This window comes from Festucalex cinctus, chromosome 10 (assembly GCF_051991245.1).
Source record: "Festucalex cinctus isolate MCC-2025b chromosome 10, RoL_Fcin_1.0, whole genome shotgun sequence".
In the NCBI taxonomy this organism is placed as follows: domain Eukaryota; kingdom Metazoa; phylum Chordata; class Actinopteri; order Syngnathiformes; family Syngnathidae; genus Festucalex; species Festucalex cinctus.
Genome location: NC_135420.1, coordinates 27,311,219 through 27,325,535, shown reverse-complemented (window position 1 = coordinate 27,325,535; position 14,317 = coordinate 27,311,219). Strand labels below are relative to the sequence as shown.

General features: G+C 38.5%; 2 protein-coding genes and 1 long non-coding RNA gene across 3 annotated transcripts; 1 reads left to right on the top strand and 2 right to left on the bottom strand.

The window, feature by feature from the left end:
• Window positions 1-231: 231 nt before the first annotated feature.
• Window positions 232-9,370, bottom strand: mccc1 (methylcrotonyl-CoA carboxylase subunit). Its single transcript, XM_077533159.1, has 20 exons — window positions 9,227-9,370; window positions 8,209-8,323; window positions 7,800-7,843; window positions 7,416-7,555; window positions 7,232-7,327; window positions 6,979-7,100; window positions 6,751-6,898; window positions 5,535-5,656; window positions 5,357-5,468; window positions 3,879-3,960; window positions 3,689-3,816; window positions 3,417-3,600; window positions 3,232-3,341; window positions 2,362-2,578; window positions 2,200-2,286; window positions 1,713-1,762; window positions 1,385-1,522; window positions 1,097-1,204; window positions 790-861; window positions 232-706 (listed from the first exon to the last, which is right to left on the bottom strand). Exons 2-20 carry the CDS (start codon window positions 8,262-8,264, stop codon window positions 587-589), a joined length of 2,136 nt encoding a protein of 711 aa, XP_077389285.1. The 5' UTR covers window positions 8,265-8,323; window positions 9,227-9,370; the 3' UTR covers window positions 232-586.
• On the bottom strand, window positions 9,067-12,949 carry lamp3 (lysosomal associated membrane protein 3). The gene is made up of 7 exons (XM_077533162.1): window positions 12,710-12,949; window positions 11,108-11,212; window positions 10,908-10,990; window positions 9,927-10,052; window positions 9,789-9,861; window positions 9,499-9,669; window positions 9,067-9,417 (listed from the first exon to the last, which is right to left on the bottom strand). The coding sequence occupies exons 1-7, from the start codon at window positions 12,765-12,767 to the stop codon at window positions 9,278-9,280; spliced, it is 756 nt and encodes a 251-aa protein (XP_077389288.1). The 5' UTR covers window positions 12,768-12,949; the 3' UTR covers window positions 9,067-9,277.
• On the top strand, window positions 10,757-12,944 carry LOC144026516 (uncharacterized). The gene is made up of 4 exons (XR_013285208.1): window positions 10,757-11,200; window positions 11,356-11,430; window positions 11,511-11,613; window positions 11,920-12,944. It is a non-coding gene; the product is annotated as an uncharacterized LOC144026516 (long non-coding RNA).
• Window positions 12,950-14,317: the final 1,368 nt, after the last annotated feature.

The window sequence follows — 14,317 nt, the reverse complement described above, 5'->3', positions numbered from 1 at the left end:
TTCAAACACAAGACCACAGTACAGTACAGCGTTTTACGTGTCTAATTAGTAACAGTAAAGACGAGCCAATGTGTACTCTTTGCTCTTAAAAATGATCAAAAACAAGCTAAAACCTATTAAACATTTGCTCCTTAAAATCCTGGACTGCCAGCATAAAATTTTATTATATTAAAAAATAAAATAAAAATAAAAAAAAAGTCTTAAGAATAAGAATACGTTGAGTGTGGTTCATTTGCATTCATCAAGTAGACTTTAATACAGGTTTTGAAAAAAGGTACCTACCATACATAATGTGGGATCTGCAAAAAAAACAAAACAAACAAAAACAATTGACATCAATGACAAATCTCTCTCCCTCATCAGTAACTATATCTATTAGTGTGAAGTTCTGCCAGCCTTCTGCTAATTCATCACTTGTGGCCAGAGAAACACCAGACAGCAAATTACAAAGACTCAAAAAAGCAATAAAGGCAGCAAAGTGTAAAAGTGATGATGTCAGCACTTCAACTGGAATCTTGAGTCCCTCCAAATCCTCCATTTTGAGATCCAGTCTCAACCATTCCAGACTGTGCTTTTAGTGTGCGGCCTACTCGTCAGCTCCACCCTCTTCTTCAAGTTCCACCAACGGGGCGTGTCGACTGGCCTGAGAGCCCTCGCTGAAGAAGACTTTTCCGATCACGCCCGCCTTGGGTGCCCGAATTATGTGCTGGTGGTCGGCGGTGACATGTTAACGCAGTCGCACGTTAGCTTAGCGCCGTTCGAAAAGTGTGCGTTTTACATTTGTCTCACCTCCATCTTCATGGCGATCATCACCATCAGCGGGTCGCCAACGTTGACTTTGTCGCCCGCCTTCACCAGCACCTAACGCAAAACAAAATGTTGTCAATCCATTGGGCAGCCATTTTGTTTTGTACTGTCACCTGCTGTGTGATGTTTTATTCTTCTTCTTATTATTATTATTATTGTTATTAAACTTTTGTTACATTTAATACAAAAATGAAAATAGTGTGCCACTTTCCGTCAAGTCTCAATGTTTTGGAAGGTAAAAACAACAACACCGATTTCCATGCCGACAGTAGTCGATGGTAACCGTCACCTTCTCGATAGTTCCGGTCATGGGGGCCACGGCGCCGCCCTGAGCGGCCGATCCGCTCACGGCGGCCAGATACTTCGGAACCGGAACGGACACGTCGGCGCTCCCCTCCTGCACCGCAATAAGATAACCGTTAACGGCCGTTCACAATGTCCACAACGCGTATTTCAAATACAGTGACGACGACAGGAATCTTCCAAAATGGCTGCCAGTGGATGGAGTTACTGGTTACCAAAAGGTATGGAAAAATTAGCTAAAAAAGCCCCCCCAAGAATATTTCCCAGCACTGACCATGGAGAAGAGATGAACATTATTGTCCAGGATCACCAGTTTGGATCGAGACTTGACGCCATTGACGGAACAATGCAGAAAGGAAGCCCCGCCCTCTTTCTCCAGCTCCCCAGTCACGTCAAACAACTCCTCGCCCAACTAGAAGCACCAAAAAAAAAAAAAAAGAAGAAAAAACTCTTCACATTGCTTTGATTTTAACATTTGAATTCGAGGTATCAAAATGAAATCGACAGCTAACTGATGATAAAATTTAATCAACTATTTTGGTCATGGAGTAATGTAATCGATTATAAAAAAATATATATATTCAATTTAAAATGTGCCTCACCTGCATTGTGTAGCTTCCATCTTTGTTGTATGTGATTATCACGTCAACCTCTAAAGAAAAAAAAAAAGCAAATCAATCATTTTTGAAAAGGATTGTTATGACAAAAAAAAAAAAAGAGCTAAGGCGAAGCAAACAAGCACAAATGAATGGTGGAGGATGTGGCGTTGGTCAGGTGACATTCACAAGCTGAGCTGTGATTGGTTGCGATGTCATTTTCAGTCGACAGCAAGTTGCAAAATGTATTTTTAAAGGTACTAATTGTACATGAAAAATAATGAAAATATCACGTTTATTATAGGCAAAATATTGTTTGACTACCGAAAATGGCTAAATAAGTCAAGTATCCCTTTAAGTTTTCCAAAATGTCAACAATTTCTTAATTTTTTTTTGTAACTATTTTTCAAAATAAAAAGTGTAGGGAGTTCTCCCAGTGTAGCATAATTTTTTTCATTAAGTGGAAATTGAGCACAGGGTGCGAGCTACTTACTTTTGTCTCCCAGCTGCAGCGTCAAGTTCCTGTGCAAGTGCGTGTTGAGCCTCCAGCCGCTACTCGAGCCAAATGGCGAGAAAGGATCTGGCGGGCACACAAACGCACACGTGCACTTGACGGATCATTTTCCCCTCGACGCTTCAACGCATATCTCCTCACCCGCGGAGTTGCCGGCCAAGTCCTGGGTGCTTCTCCTCTCGTGGAGCAGCAGGCCGAGGGCCGCCTGGCAGACGGTGGCCCCGGAGGGCGTTCCCGGCGCGGGGAAGAGCTCGGCGTAGTGCCGCGGGATGAAGCTGGTGCTGACGTCGCCCGCCTGGAAGCGCGGGTGGCCCGACAGGCTCAGCAGGAAGTCGATGTTGGTGCTCAGACCGACGATCTTTCACGGCACGACGGCAAAACACAGGCGACGGTTTCATTTTATAAACGGTGACGCCATTTATTTATTTTTTGCGTAACATAGCAACAAGTAAATCAATAAAATGACTTAAATATTAAATCAACATTAATATTCCTCAGAAATTGTGAACTTAAAAACAATTCTAAACATAAAATATGTTTCAAAATGTTAAAATTGAAAATATAATCCACATTTTTCATGGAAACGTATGCAAAACGAATTAATTAATAATAATAATAATTATTATTATAATTAATAATAATAATTAGTATTATTAATTCAAATTATTATTATTGTTATTATTATTATTATTTAAACTGATAATAATAATAATAATAATAATAATAATAATATTATTATTATTATTGTTGTTGTTATTATTATTATTAAAACTGATAATAATAATTAGTATTATTATTATTATTATTAATTAAAATAATAATTATTACTATTATTATTATTAATTATCATAATTATGATTAATTAATTATTATAATTATTTGTATTAATTAATTAAAATAATTAGTTTTTAAAATGAATAAATTATTATTATTATTAACAACAACAACAACAACAACAACAATAATAATAATAATAATAATAATCGGATCTCCATGGAGTCTCTGTCTTACATTGTACTGCCTCAAGCAGTAGCGCAGCTTCTTCAAGGCCGCACGTCGGTCCTCCCCCCACACCACCAGCTTCGCGATCATCGGATCATAATGAGCAGACACCTCGTCACCTGCAAACGCACGCAAAATATACGACAAACGCTCATCAAAAATATCAATCCAGAAAGCGACTGCGAACTCGCAACCTTGTCTGACGCCGGTCTCGATGCGAGTGTGCCGGTCGGGCGGAGGCGTGGACAGGTGCAGCAGAGGCCCCGCCCCCGGGAGGAAGTCATTCGCCGGGTCCTCGGCATAAATGCGGGCCTCAAACGAGTGGCCCGTCAGCGTGATGTCATCCTGAAGCAGAGGCAGGCGCTCCCCTGCTGCCACCTGCAGGACATAACGGAACACCGCGTGAGATTTTGGGGACGCGTTCCAAGGAGGTGAGAGGTCAACGACGCCGGCAGGCTTCATTCACCCTGAGCTGCCACTCCACCAGGTCGGTGCCGGTGATCATCTCGGAGACGGGGTGCTCCACCTGCAGCCTCGTGTTCATCTCCATGAAGTAGAAGTTGTGCCGGGCGTCCATGATGAACTCCACCGTGCCTGCGCGGTCACGCCGGCGTCACGTCACCTTGCAAACTGGTGAACGTGCACGTATTTCTCACCTGCCCCCACGTAGTTGACAGCTTTAGCCGCTCTCACGGCCGCTTCGCCAAGTTGACGCCGAACCTCAGCATTGATGCCAGGCTAAAAAATAAATAAATAAAATAAAAAAAATGTCCATTGGTCATGTGCAGAAGTCAGTTTTTTAAATATAAACTAGTTATTTAAATAAATGCTTTGTTCTAGATTAGTTTTAGTTACAGCATCAGTTTTAGAAAAGAGCATTTTGCAACATGGGCCTGGTTATACTCTGCTGCCACCTACTGGCCGTTTTTGTAGTAACTACCATTGCTTCAAGCATTCTCTGCAGTTCAGAGGCTGCATCAAAGCCTTCTGTATACTCTAGCATAGAAAAACATAAAAACGTATAAATACGTCTTTATGAGCATGGCCATATTTAAAATAGAACGTTTTTATACGTTTTTGGGAGCAAATGAGTTAATATCAAAGTAAATCTACTTGGTCACATTTGAAATCATCCCCAAAGGCTCGTGCATTAAATGAATTACTAAAGGTTAAAACCAAGGACATTTTTGCTATAATTAGAGTTCCGTAAACATAAAATGTGGTTTTCGTTTTTTAAAAAGCATTTTCGTTTTTGTATCGTTTCGTTAACGAGATTGTTTTTGGAATTGTATTTTTTTTCGTTAGTTTTAGTTTACTAAAATAACCTTGATACGCATATGCAATTTATATATTAGGGTGGTCAGTCAATTACAATTTTTAATCATAATTAATCGCAAGATTTCCACAGTTAACTCATGATTCATCACAAATTAATCAGACGTTATATCTTTTTTAAAATGTACAATATTTTTTTTCAAGTTTTTAATACCTCATTTACATAAAAGTGGACAAATACAAATTTGGTTGTACCACTGATGCAGTAATTTTAAAGAAAGTCATTCAAAAAGCTGTTTGAAGTCAAAAAGATGTGCTAATAAACAGTTAAAAAGAGTGTAAAACATTTGAGTCAGACATTTGTGTTGAGGTCATTTTCCCGCCACTAGGTGGTATTAGTGTTTCATATTGAAGATTGGTGATGGGAGCAGTACGGGTTTTTTTTAAAATTGGATGTATGGATGGTATTGGGAACATGAAGTAACTTTTTTTTTTTTTTATTGTAAACTGTAGTCCCCACAGAATAGATAAATATGTATTTTATCACATTTATTATTGCGAAATTGTAATGATAATAAAATTTTTAAAATGTAGTATATTAGTGACTCGTTTGAACAACGTTGTATGTTAAATAAAGCAAATGTTTTGACATCAATTGTATTGAAATTTGAATGCCTCTGGACATGGTCTTGAATTCTTTTGAATGCCATTCAAGGCCTTAATTTGAGCTTTTCGTGCTTTTGAATGACCCCGCAAAAATCTCCGGTCTTAACTGCTCACTCTTTCAAACTCTCGATCGATTCTCGACTTTCCGCGTTTGGACTCGCTCGCTCGTGCGTGTTGACGAAACTCGACTCACTCCTGGCGCCTCTTCGATGATCTTCTGATGTCTCCTCTGGACGCTGCAGTCCCTCTCAAACAGGTAGACGGCGTTACCGTGGGCGTCGCCAAACACCTGAACCTCGACGTGTCTGCACACACGCGCACGAAATCACACTCAAGGCGACGTCGGTCCGCCAAGTCGGATCGTTTCGTACCTGGGATCCTCCACGAACTTCTCGATCAGCATGACGTCGTCGTCGAAGGATTTTCTGGCTTCGCGCCTCGCGGATTCCAACTGTTCCAAGAAGTCCGAGTCGGACCGGGCGATGCGCATCCCCTGAACATCAATCAACATGGTTGAACTTAGTGGCTTTGGCAAGGCACACTTGTGGCTTCACTTTGTGGCCAGTGCTGGTCCCAAGTTCGGATAAATGAAAAAAAATAATTTTTGAGAAATATTAGTTATTTAGTTTTAGTTATCGTCCTTTGACTAAAATTAAAGTTTTAGTCATATTTAGTCATCTAATTGTATTTTTGTTTCAATCCAATTTTAGTTGAAAATAAAGCGCAATTTTAGTCGGTGGAAAAAACAAAACAATTTTAGTCGACTAAATTGACAGTTTATTGATATTTTCTTCAGCATACAGTTCAACTTTTAGACAGAAAATTATAACACCTATTTGTAACTGTATAACAGCAAGACACGTTTAATGCAACAGTGTCTTTATTAATTGTTTCAATGAAACATGTTGAACTGACAATAATATAACTTAGTTTTCACATAAAAATAAAAAAGTGCATAATTGTTTGAGATTAATCTTACAGCTGCACAATGAATGTAAACATTAATTTAATGTTTGAACATTTAAAAAAAAAAAAGGGAACACTGAACAGTTTCTGAGTGGTTCTTTTCTCTCACCGTTTCATTCCTTCTGTCTGATTTTTGGTCATTGTGTTGTTTTAATTTTCGTTTTAGTCACTGACGAAATTATCAATCAATTTTAGTTATCGTTTTCGTCCCAACAAATGTCTAGTTTTCGTTTATTTTTCGTCTGAAAACATTTTTTTCGTGAGGAAAATTACGACGAAAACTTTTCGTCGACCAAATTATCACTAATAAAATATACCAGGGAAGAATAATAAAACAGTGCAACCACTGTACATTGTACAGTGTACAATTTTTGTTAAGGCATTTACGAATAATGAGTTAAAGTAACATGTGAGGTAAAATTGGGATAGGACTAGTATTACTACTAATTTTTGTAAATTAGTTTCTTTGAAGTCATTATTTTTTATTTATGGAGAACGAAAACTTTTGTTAAATTATGCTCTTTCGTTTTATTGTCATTTTAAATGTTCGAAATAAAGTTGGGATTAAAAACAAACAAAAAAAAACTAAATAAAATTAAGTATACTATTTAATCGCCTCACCTTGCCACCCCCTCCACGGACCGCCTTGATCATCACAGGGTAGCCTATCTTTTCAGCCTCCGCTTGCAGTCTCTCATTTGACTGGTCATCGCCATGGTAACCACCAATGATTGGCACCCCGGCAGCCGACATGATGTGTTTGGATGTGCTGAAAAAAATAAATACGGAAGCGCAATGATTGGCTGGCCTCCCTATTTCAACACAAAATGTGAATAAATGCATCGTTACCTCTTAATGCCCATATCTCGGATGGCAGAGGAGGGCGGTCCAATGAAGATGATTCCATTCTGTTTACAAGCCTCTGCAAACTCCGTGTTCTCAGACAGAAAGCCGTAACCCGGGTGGACTGCCTAGACGGAAAACATCAAACAAGATTCAATTAAAAAAATTAATAAAAATAAAAAAAAAACAAAGGCCCCAGAATTGAACCCTGTGGAACGCCATAAGTGTGAATTCATATTGCACTCAAAAGCCCACTTACATGTGATCCAGACTTCTTGGCCACTTCTAAAACCTTCTCCAAGCTGAGATAACTCTGCTGGGAAGCGGGTGGCCCGATGTGGTACGCTTCATCCGCCTAGAGAAACAAAACACGACAAGAGAATAGAGCTTACTTAAAAGAGACTTTTGTCATGATTTCAAAGATGAACACGGAACTAGCTCACCATTGCGACATGCATGGAGTGTCTGTCGGCGTCGCTGTACACGGCCACGGAGCGGACGCCCATCTTCTTTGCTGTACGCATGACTCGACAGGCGATCTCCCCTCGGTTGGCTATCAACACCTTCTCGATCCTTCCCACGCCTGCCAACAATATCACAAAATCTTTTCGTAGATGTTTGATGAAATGAAATTGCTTACTTTTCCCACATTTTATGTTACAGCCTTTATTTATTTATTTTTTTACAAACACACAACAACCAATCATGACAACTGAATAAAAATAAAAAAAAGTTTGAGAATTTTGGTACATGTATGAAAAAAAAACAAAAAAAAAACACACACACTCACACTTAAAAATCACATAAATGCAATGTGCATCTCTCACCTCCCGAAATAAGTCTCACTCCTCTTTTGGTCCATAGCAATTTTCTGGAAAAGAGATTTTGCACAAAATGAATTGAACGGTGGCTAATCGTTTGCAAAACTAGTTTGGTACTGTAAGCATCCTTGTCAACGTTAGCTGACAGCCTTGCTCAAATATGAACAGAGGCAGACATCTGTACAATCACTACCACAGTTTTTACATACGACAAAAATATGTGACACATCAACAATAATTTGAATAAAGTCTTAGCAACTAGCGTGTAAATTGTCTTTTACTTCTGGTAAACTCGGTTAACATTGGTCGACTTGCAAAAGTGATTGGTAGCTAGCTAATGATAAAGAACGAGTGACACGACAGCACGGGCTTTATTTTTTGCAGACAGCGGCGTGTAGGTAAATCATTTACTCACTGCGTGAATATCCTTAGACCGTGGAGAGTTGGGAAACTTAGAATGACCGCAGCCATTGCTGTCAGCTTGGACGACTGGCTGCAAGCTAGCTAGCTAGCTAGCTCACTTACTTACACTGTGGAAAAGGCGAAACGAAAATGACCAAAACAAGTCGAACGACACCCTGTCCGCGTTTTAAAGACGCTCGTAAATGTAGGCAAATGACTAAACACGTAATTTGTTCAAATATGACGCTTTTGCGCTGAATAACTAAAAGAAAAACACTTGGAAACAAGTTGTGCTTTATTTTTTAGATTTACAGGGATCCGTAGTGTCGATGACCAATGAGCTTTGTTGATCTGGAGGCGGGCGGATGCTGCAATGACGACAAAGCGCCAGCAGGTGGGAGCATTGCAAGCCATTTTGTACACTGACAGCGTACTGTACCAACTGTATCAAGACGGCAGTAATAGTTGTTGCGTTATTTTTTATTCTTCAAAACGGCTTAATATGTTTACTTATTACTTAATGGATTTCTTCATTGTATATTTATTTTGTTCGTGTACTGTAAATCATTAGACGTATGAATTGGTTAACTTATTGTAAATAAAGATATAATAGTAAAACATAAACGGTTTTTTTGGGATAATTAACATTTTTCAGTTGATAAAATCAATATTTAATAATTACATTAATAATAAATACTTTTAGTCAAATGTTTTAACCTATTAGAAAAAAAAAAAAAGAATGAATCGCTAAATATTTACGTACTCATTATAAATCTAATTGGAGGGCGGTTCCCCCACATTTATGAATGACCCGTATTTGAAAATCGAATGTGCATCCTTCGCACTAAAGCTGGCTCATGCAGCATTCACATTCATTGATGTGATAGCCTTTATTGTTCTGTGATTTTGTTTAAAAATACAATGAAATATACAATCTAATTGACTACATCAAGTGTAATGTTGTGTCTTTCCAGTGGCTAAAGGGAGGCAGCATAGTACAAACATATTGGCCATAATTTCAGGAGATTTACCTGTAAGATAATATGAAAATACTACATGACATCAGCAGTTTGAAGACAAGGTCAGAGTCTTTCGTAGCCACGAGTGCGATTTTCCTTAACCAATAAGAAGGTCACGACAGCAATCAGCAAAAGGCCGACCGCGACGCCCCAAAGGATGATGGGAATGATCCTCTTGTTAAAATCAGCCAAACACTCCTCCACTGGAAAAGATGGCATCAGATTGAAATGATTTGAGTAATAACAACAACAACAAAAACATGAGCGAACAGAAGTTCATTCACCGTCTCCATAACGTCCGCCGGGCACACCGAATGCCTGCATCTGCAGAGGGACCAGCTTGATCCTCATTTCTGAAGACGTCAGAAGCACGTTTGCAGATTTGCAACTAAAGCTTCGACCAGACGACGCTGCGAAGAGCTTGTCGCGTGACACCAAACCCAAATAGGTTTTGGCTGGAAACGGGACGGATCCCAACAACAACAAACAAAAAAAAACACACACACACAAACTCAAGTCTACATGCTCGGAAATGTCAAAAATGACGTCATGTGTGCTTTCTTTTTGGTCTTACTTGCACATCCTGAGCAGACGGGCTGAGGAGACACCGAAGCTGTCAACTTGGTGACGTAGAACGCATTATTTTCCTGAAAAATAGACTAAATGTCTGTGTCCTGCATTTGAAATGGCAAAAGCGTTGAAGGTGTTGTACCTTTTTGAAGGTGAACTGCAGGCTGGCGGAATGATCAGGTAGTGCGAGAGACAAGATGGCCGATTCCCTGTGACAGGAACCGCTCACCATCACCTTGGCGGGGTCCAAGTTGAAAAACCAGCTCTTCTGAATGTGTTCAAACGACAACATCTTCGTACTCATTCTGTCCATGTGTTTTGTTGTTGTTGTTGTTGTTTTTTTTTTTTTTTTGCGTGACCCAGTGATCTCAGTTTAGTTGTCACGGATTTTTTTCATCTGTTAGTGTCCTAAGTGAAGGACCAGAGAAATCCGCTTGCTACAAGTGCACACAAACACATATAATGTCCTTGGGGGGGAAGCATGTCTCTATTCGTTTTATTTGGAAAAACAATAAGAAATTGAATAAATGTCCCTTTTTTCCACAAAATGTGTGTACACAATCATGCATAACCTCCCAACTACCAAGGAAAAAAAATATTGTCCAATCATGTTTATTTTGATATTCCCCAATCTTTGTGAAGTAACTGGAATACTGCAAAATAAATTTTTGAAAAACAAACAAAAAACATTTAAGCTATCATGTGTCCACTACAGAGGACATTTTTTAAAACGTAAATGCTAGGCTCAAATGCAGTTAAAATAATTCAAACAATACTTTGTGTCCTTAAGAGTCTTATAGAAAACATGCTAACAACATTTAAAGCCTAAATTTGTTCAATAAAAAGTGTTATACAGTTTTCCTCTTCCGTAAAAAGTGCTTGCACTGAGGGAAGCCATTTTCTTTTTATGATGCAATCAAAGGTAGCAAAGCCCCACCCCTACACATTTTGGTATCATTGGAAAGCTCTGAATGTCCTCCTCTATAGAGCACAAAGGGAGTTAATTCAATCGTATGCACTGGCTGGGAGATATTCAGGTTTAAAAAGGTCCACTACAGAGGACAAATTTGAATTGCTGGTGGTCAGGAGGATATGCAGCAGTGAGGTGATCAGAGTGCGTAACCTTCTTTATGATGACAATATATTGTGCTCCCAGGGTCGCTTTGATGCACAGTTGCCCCTCGGGGGTTTTCACCGTGTAGGTTCCTTGCAGAAAATGCAAAAACACAATAACAAGACTTGGTCCAATTTTGAGCAAAAAAAAATTGATTTGTACCACATACGATCATTGAAAACAGAGTGAACTGTTGTGTTTGTGTATACCTATGAGAGGGAGGACCTCCGATGGGTTCAGGACTGGCCGGTAGACGTGAGCCCCAAAACTTGAAGCAGCCGAGATGGATTTGTCATTTCCAAGTAAGTGGGCACCTTATGTGAGAATTCCACCAAACTCTTACAAGTTATTATCACATAAAAAGTGCTGTATATCAATTACGAAGAACTACAGTCAACAAGTCCCGCATACAGCTAATAGACGCGCACTAATCTACAAGTTGTTTGTCTTTTCGAAGGCGGAAGCCGCACGGATCAAACGTCTACAGGGCGCCGCGCAGTGATACGAACGAACAGAAAAGTAGTGCCCGTCGGTAATGACGTCTGACTTTTTTTCAGAAAGGAGTTTAGTGATGAAAATGTATCACTCTTTTTGAACACTAATTGTTTTTAGAAGAAAAACGCTTTATTTCCGTGACCCAAGTCAACTTGCCGGACTACTCTCCTCCTCTCGACCAACACAGGACCACAACTCGTGTCACAGAACGCGGTCAGGGGTAAGTCAGTGCTGATCGCACACACTGGAGGTGAGGATGAAATAGACATTCATGTAAAAAAATACAAAAAAAATAAAAATACTCCCACAATGAAAATTTCTTTGTCTGGCCATTAAAGGGTTTTAATGGCCTAGCATTGAGTAACCACATTCTCATAAATGGATGAACTGCTCTACACTAATTTCTTCTAAAACTAGCTGCTCACATGATTGCCCAGTTTTGGTATGATTGCTCAGTCACGTCTTGTGAATTGTGTGATTTCTGATATATATATATTTTTTTATTTTTTTTATTTTTTTTTTACAGTATCTCAAGCTCTGCCAACCGGTGTTCCTCAAGGGTCAATGCCAAGTCCTTCGCTATAATATCACCTTTCTGCTTGTAACTGACACATTCGATCATTTGCAGCTTATTAGTTGTTCTCTTGTACATATGCAGCCATTCTCTGGACAGCTTTGTAAAATCCATTCCAATAGTTTTGGTTGAAAGAGTCATCGCGTCCCTGAAATGAAGGTGCGGTTCAACAAAGGTTATTTGTGGTTTGCACGTGTTGCTTGCTCATATCTACAGCTGCCGTAAAAATGTCGACTTGCAAGCATGGGAGCGAATGCTGTACTCATTTTGGTCTTTTAAATGAGACATATAAACGTACAATTGCGCTCGAAATTACGCAACCCAATGCCAATGATGGTGACAGGCTAACGTGATAAAAGTGATCATCTGTTGAAAGTTTGAATTATGCACATCAACCTTGGAAAAAATGAAGCGTTCAAGTCATGCATTTAAAAATGAAATGACACTTGTGAGCAAGGGCGTGTGTATAACTGACAATGTTGACGAATGTGAGAGGAAACCACAAGAAACCTTTCTGACGGTGCGGACAGCTCATTGAAACATTCAGGAAAACGATGACTCTTTGAAACAAAAAGATATTTCAAGTACATTTTGTCAATAAATCATCAGTCATGTTCCAAACGTACCTCTGATCAACTTGAAGATCTTTCCATGAGTTGTGTGTACCGTAAAGCTTATAGTCTCAGTAGTTTCAGAGATGCTTCTCAAACGAGAAGAAAGTTTGAAATGTCAGCAAACGTACCTGGAATGAAAGCAGCCAAGAAAAGCAAATGCCATCCACTTGTACGACCGCCTTGCATGATAAAACGAAACGAGACGATGGCGATGCGACCTCAGGACTTACACCATGTAAATGTTAAGCTTTTTCTTTTCTTTTCTTTTCTGTCAACCACATCGAGTCTCAGAGAGGAAGTGAAGTGTCACAGAAGGGTAGAAAAATGACATTTGAGAAGTTATGTATTCTCCTTTTTTTTTTTTTTTTTTTTAAACAAATTGAGTTTTTTAACAGTATCGTTAGCTTTTTTTTCTGTCATCAACTAGGGCTGTGCAATTAACTGAAATTCAATTACAATTTCAATTCTTGCACTCCACAATTACAATTGAAAATAAAAAATAAAAAATATTAATACTAATTTTTGAGTTAGTGATACTTGACTCATTGAGTCATTTTCATCAGTCAAAAGTTAATATTTCGTCGATAATCAATGTGGTAACTTCATTTTTTTTTCATGTCCAATTAATACCTTTAAAAAGTAAATTTTCTTCCTGCTGTCGACTGATGATGACATCACCTGTGCTGAGGAAGTAGGTAACAGTGAGTCATGGCTCACCTGTTTTCTGGGTTTGATCATTTTAATGTACATGAAAAATAATTACGTTATCAAATTCATTTTGGACAAAATATTAATCTTTCACTGCTGAAAATTGTTCAGTGAGTCACGTATCCCTTCAAAGTTATACATTTACACCTTTTTTTATTATTATATTTTTTTGCATCCAAAAGGAACTTCCATAATTATAGTGTTTCAAAAAAAAATTCTTAATTTTCTTTTCTTTTTTTCTTTTTTTTTTTACATTTAAACCTTTTCTTGTTTTGTACCATAAAATAAATGATCGTCCCACTGCACAGTGCACAAGCTAAAATAAATAAATACAGAAATAAATAAATAAATACAAATTATAATGAATTCCATTTGGTCCAAAGGGAACTTACATAATTATGGTGTTTCTATTTTTTTCCAATTGGTCTTAATATTTTTAAAAGCTTGAACGTTTTCTTGTTTTGTACCAAAAAAAAAATAATCGTTTGAAAAATCGGGATTTCAATTATTGCCAAAATAATCGTGATTATTATTTTCTATAATCGAGCAGCCCTATCATCGACTTCCCCTCAATATCTTGATAATAAGCGTTTCGCGAGGTTCGTTTCGTGATATTTGTCATATTGTGATGTTTGGATGTTTTTACATCCCCCAATCATTGCTTGATTGTAAAAAAAAAATTTTTACCCACTCTATTTAATACCACAGTGAGCAAAAAAACAAAAAAAAACGGATGAGAGGTTCAGTGCACTGGATGAATCCAAAGTGGTGGAGGGCAAAGGTCGCCAGGGGACAAAGTACCAGTTAAACACACAAAGTGTGCACATAACTGTGTGTAAAGAGAACCCTAAACAACGCAAAATCTGATGGAAATATGTTGATCATCGGTTATTTGTAGCGACTATGAATTCATGAGCAAGAGCATGGAAGACATAAACGCTCGTCTAAAGTGACTGATGATTGCATGGGGGGGTGGGGTGGGGGGTTCTGTCTGATGATGCGCTTGTCTCGTCGTCTCTTTCTCTGGC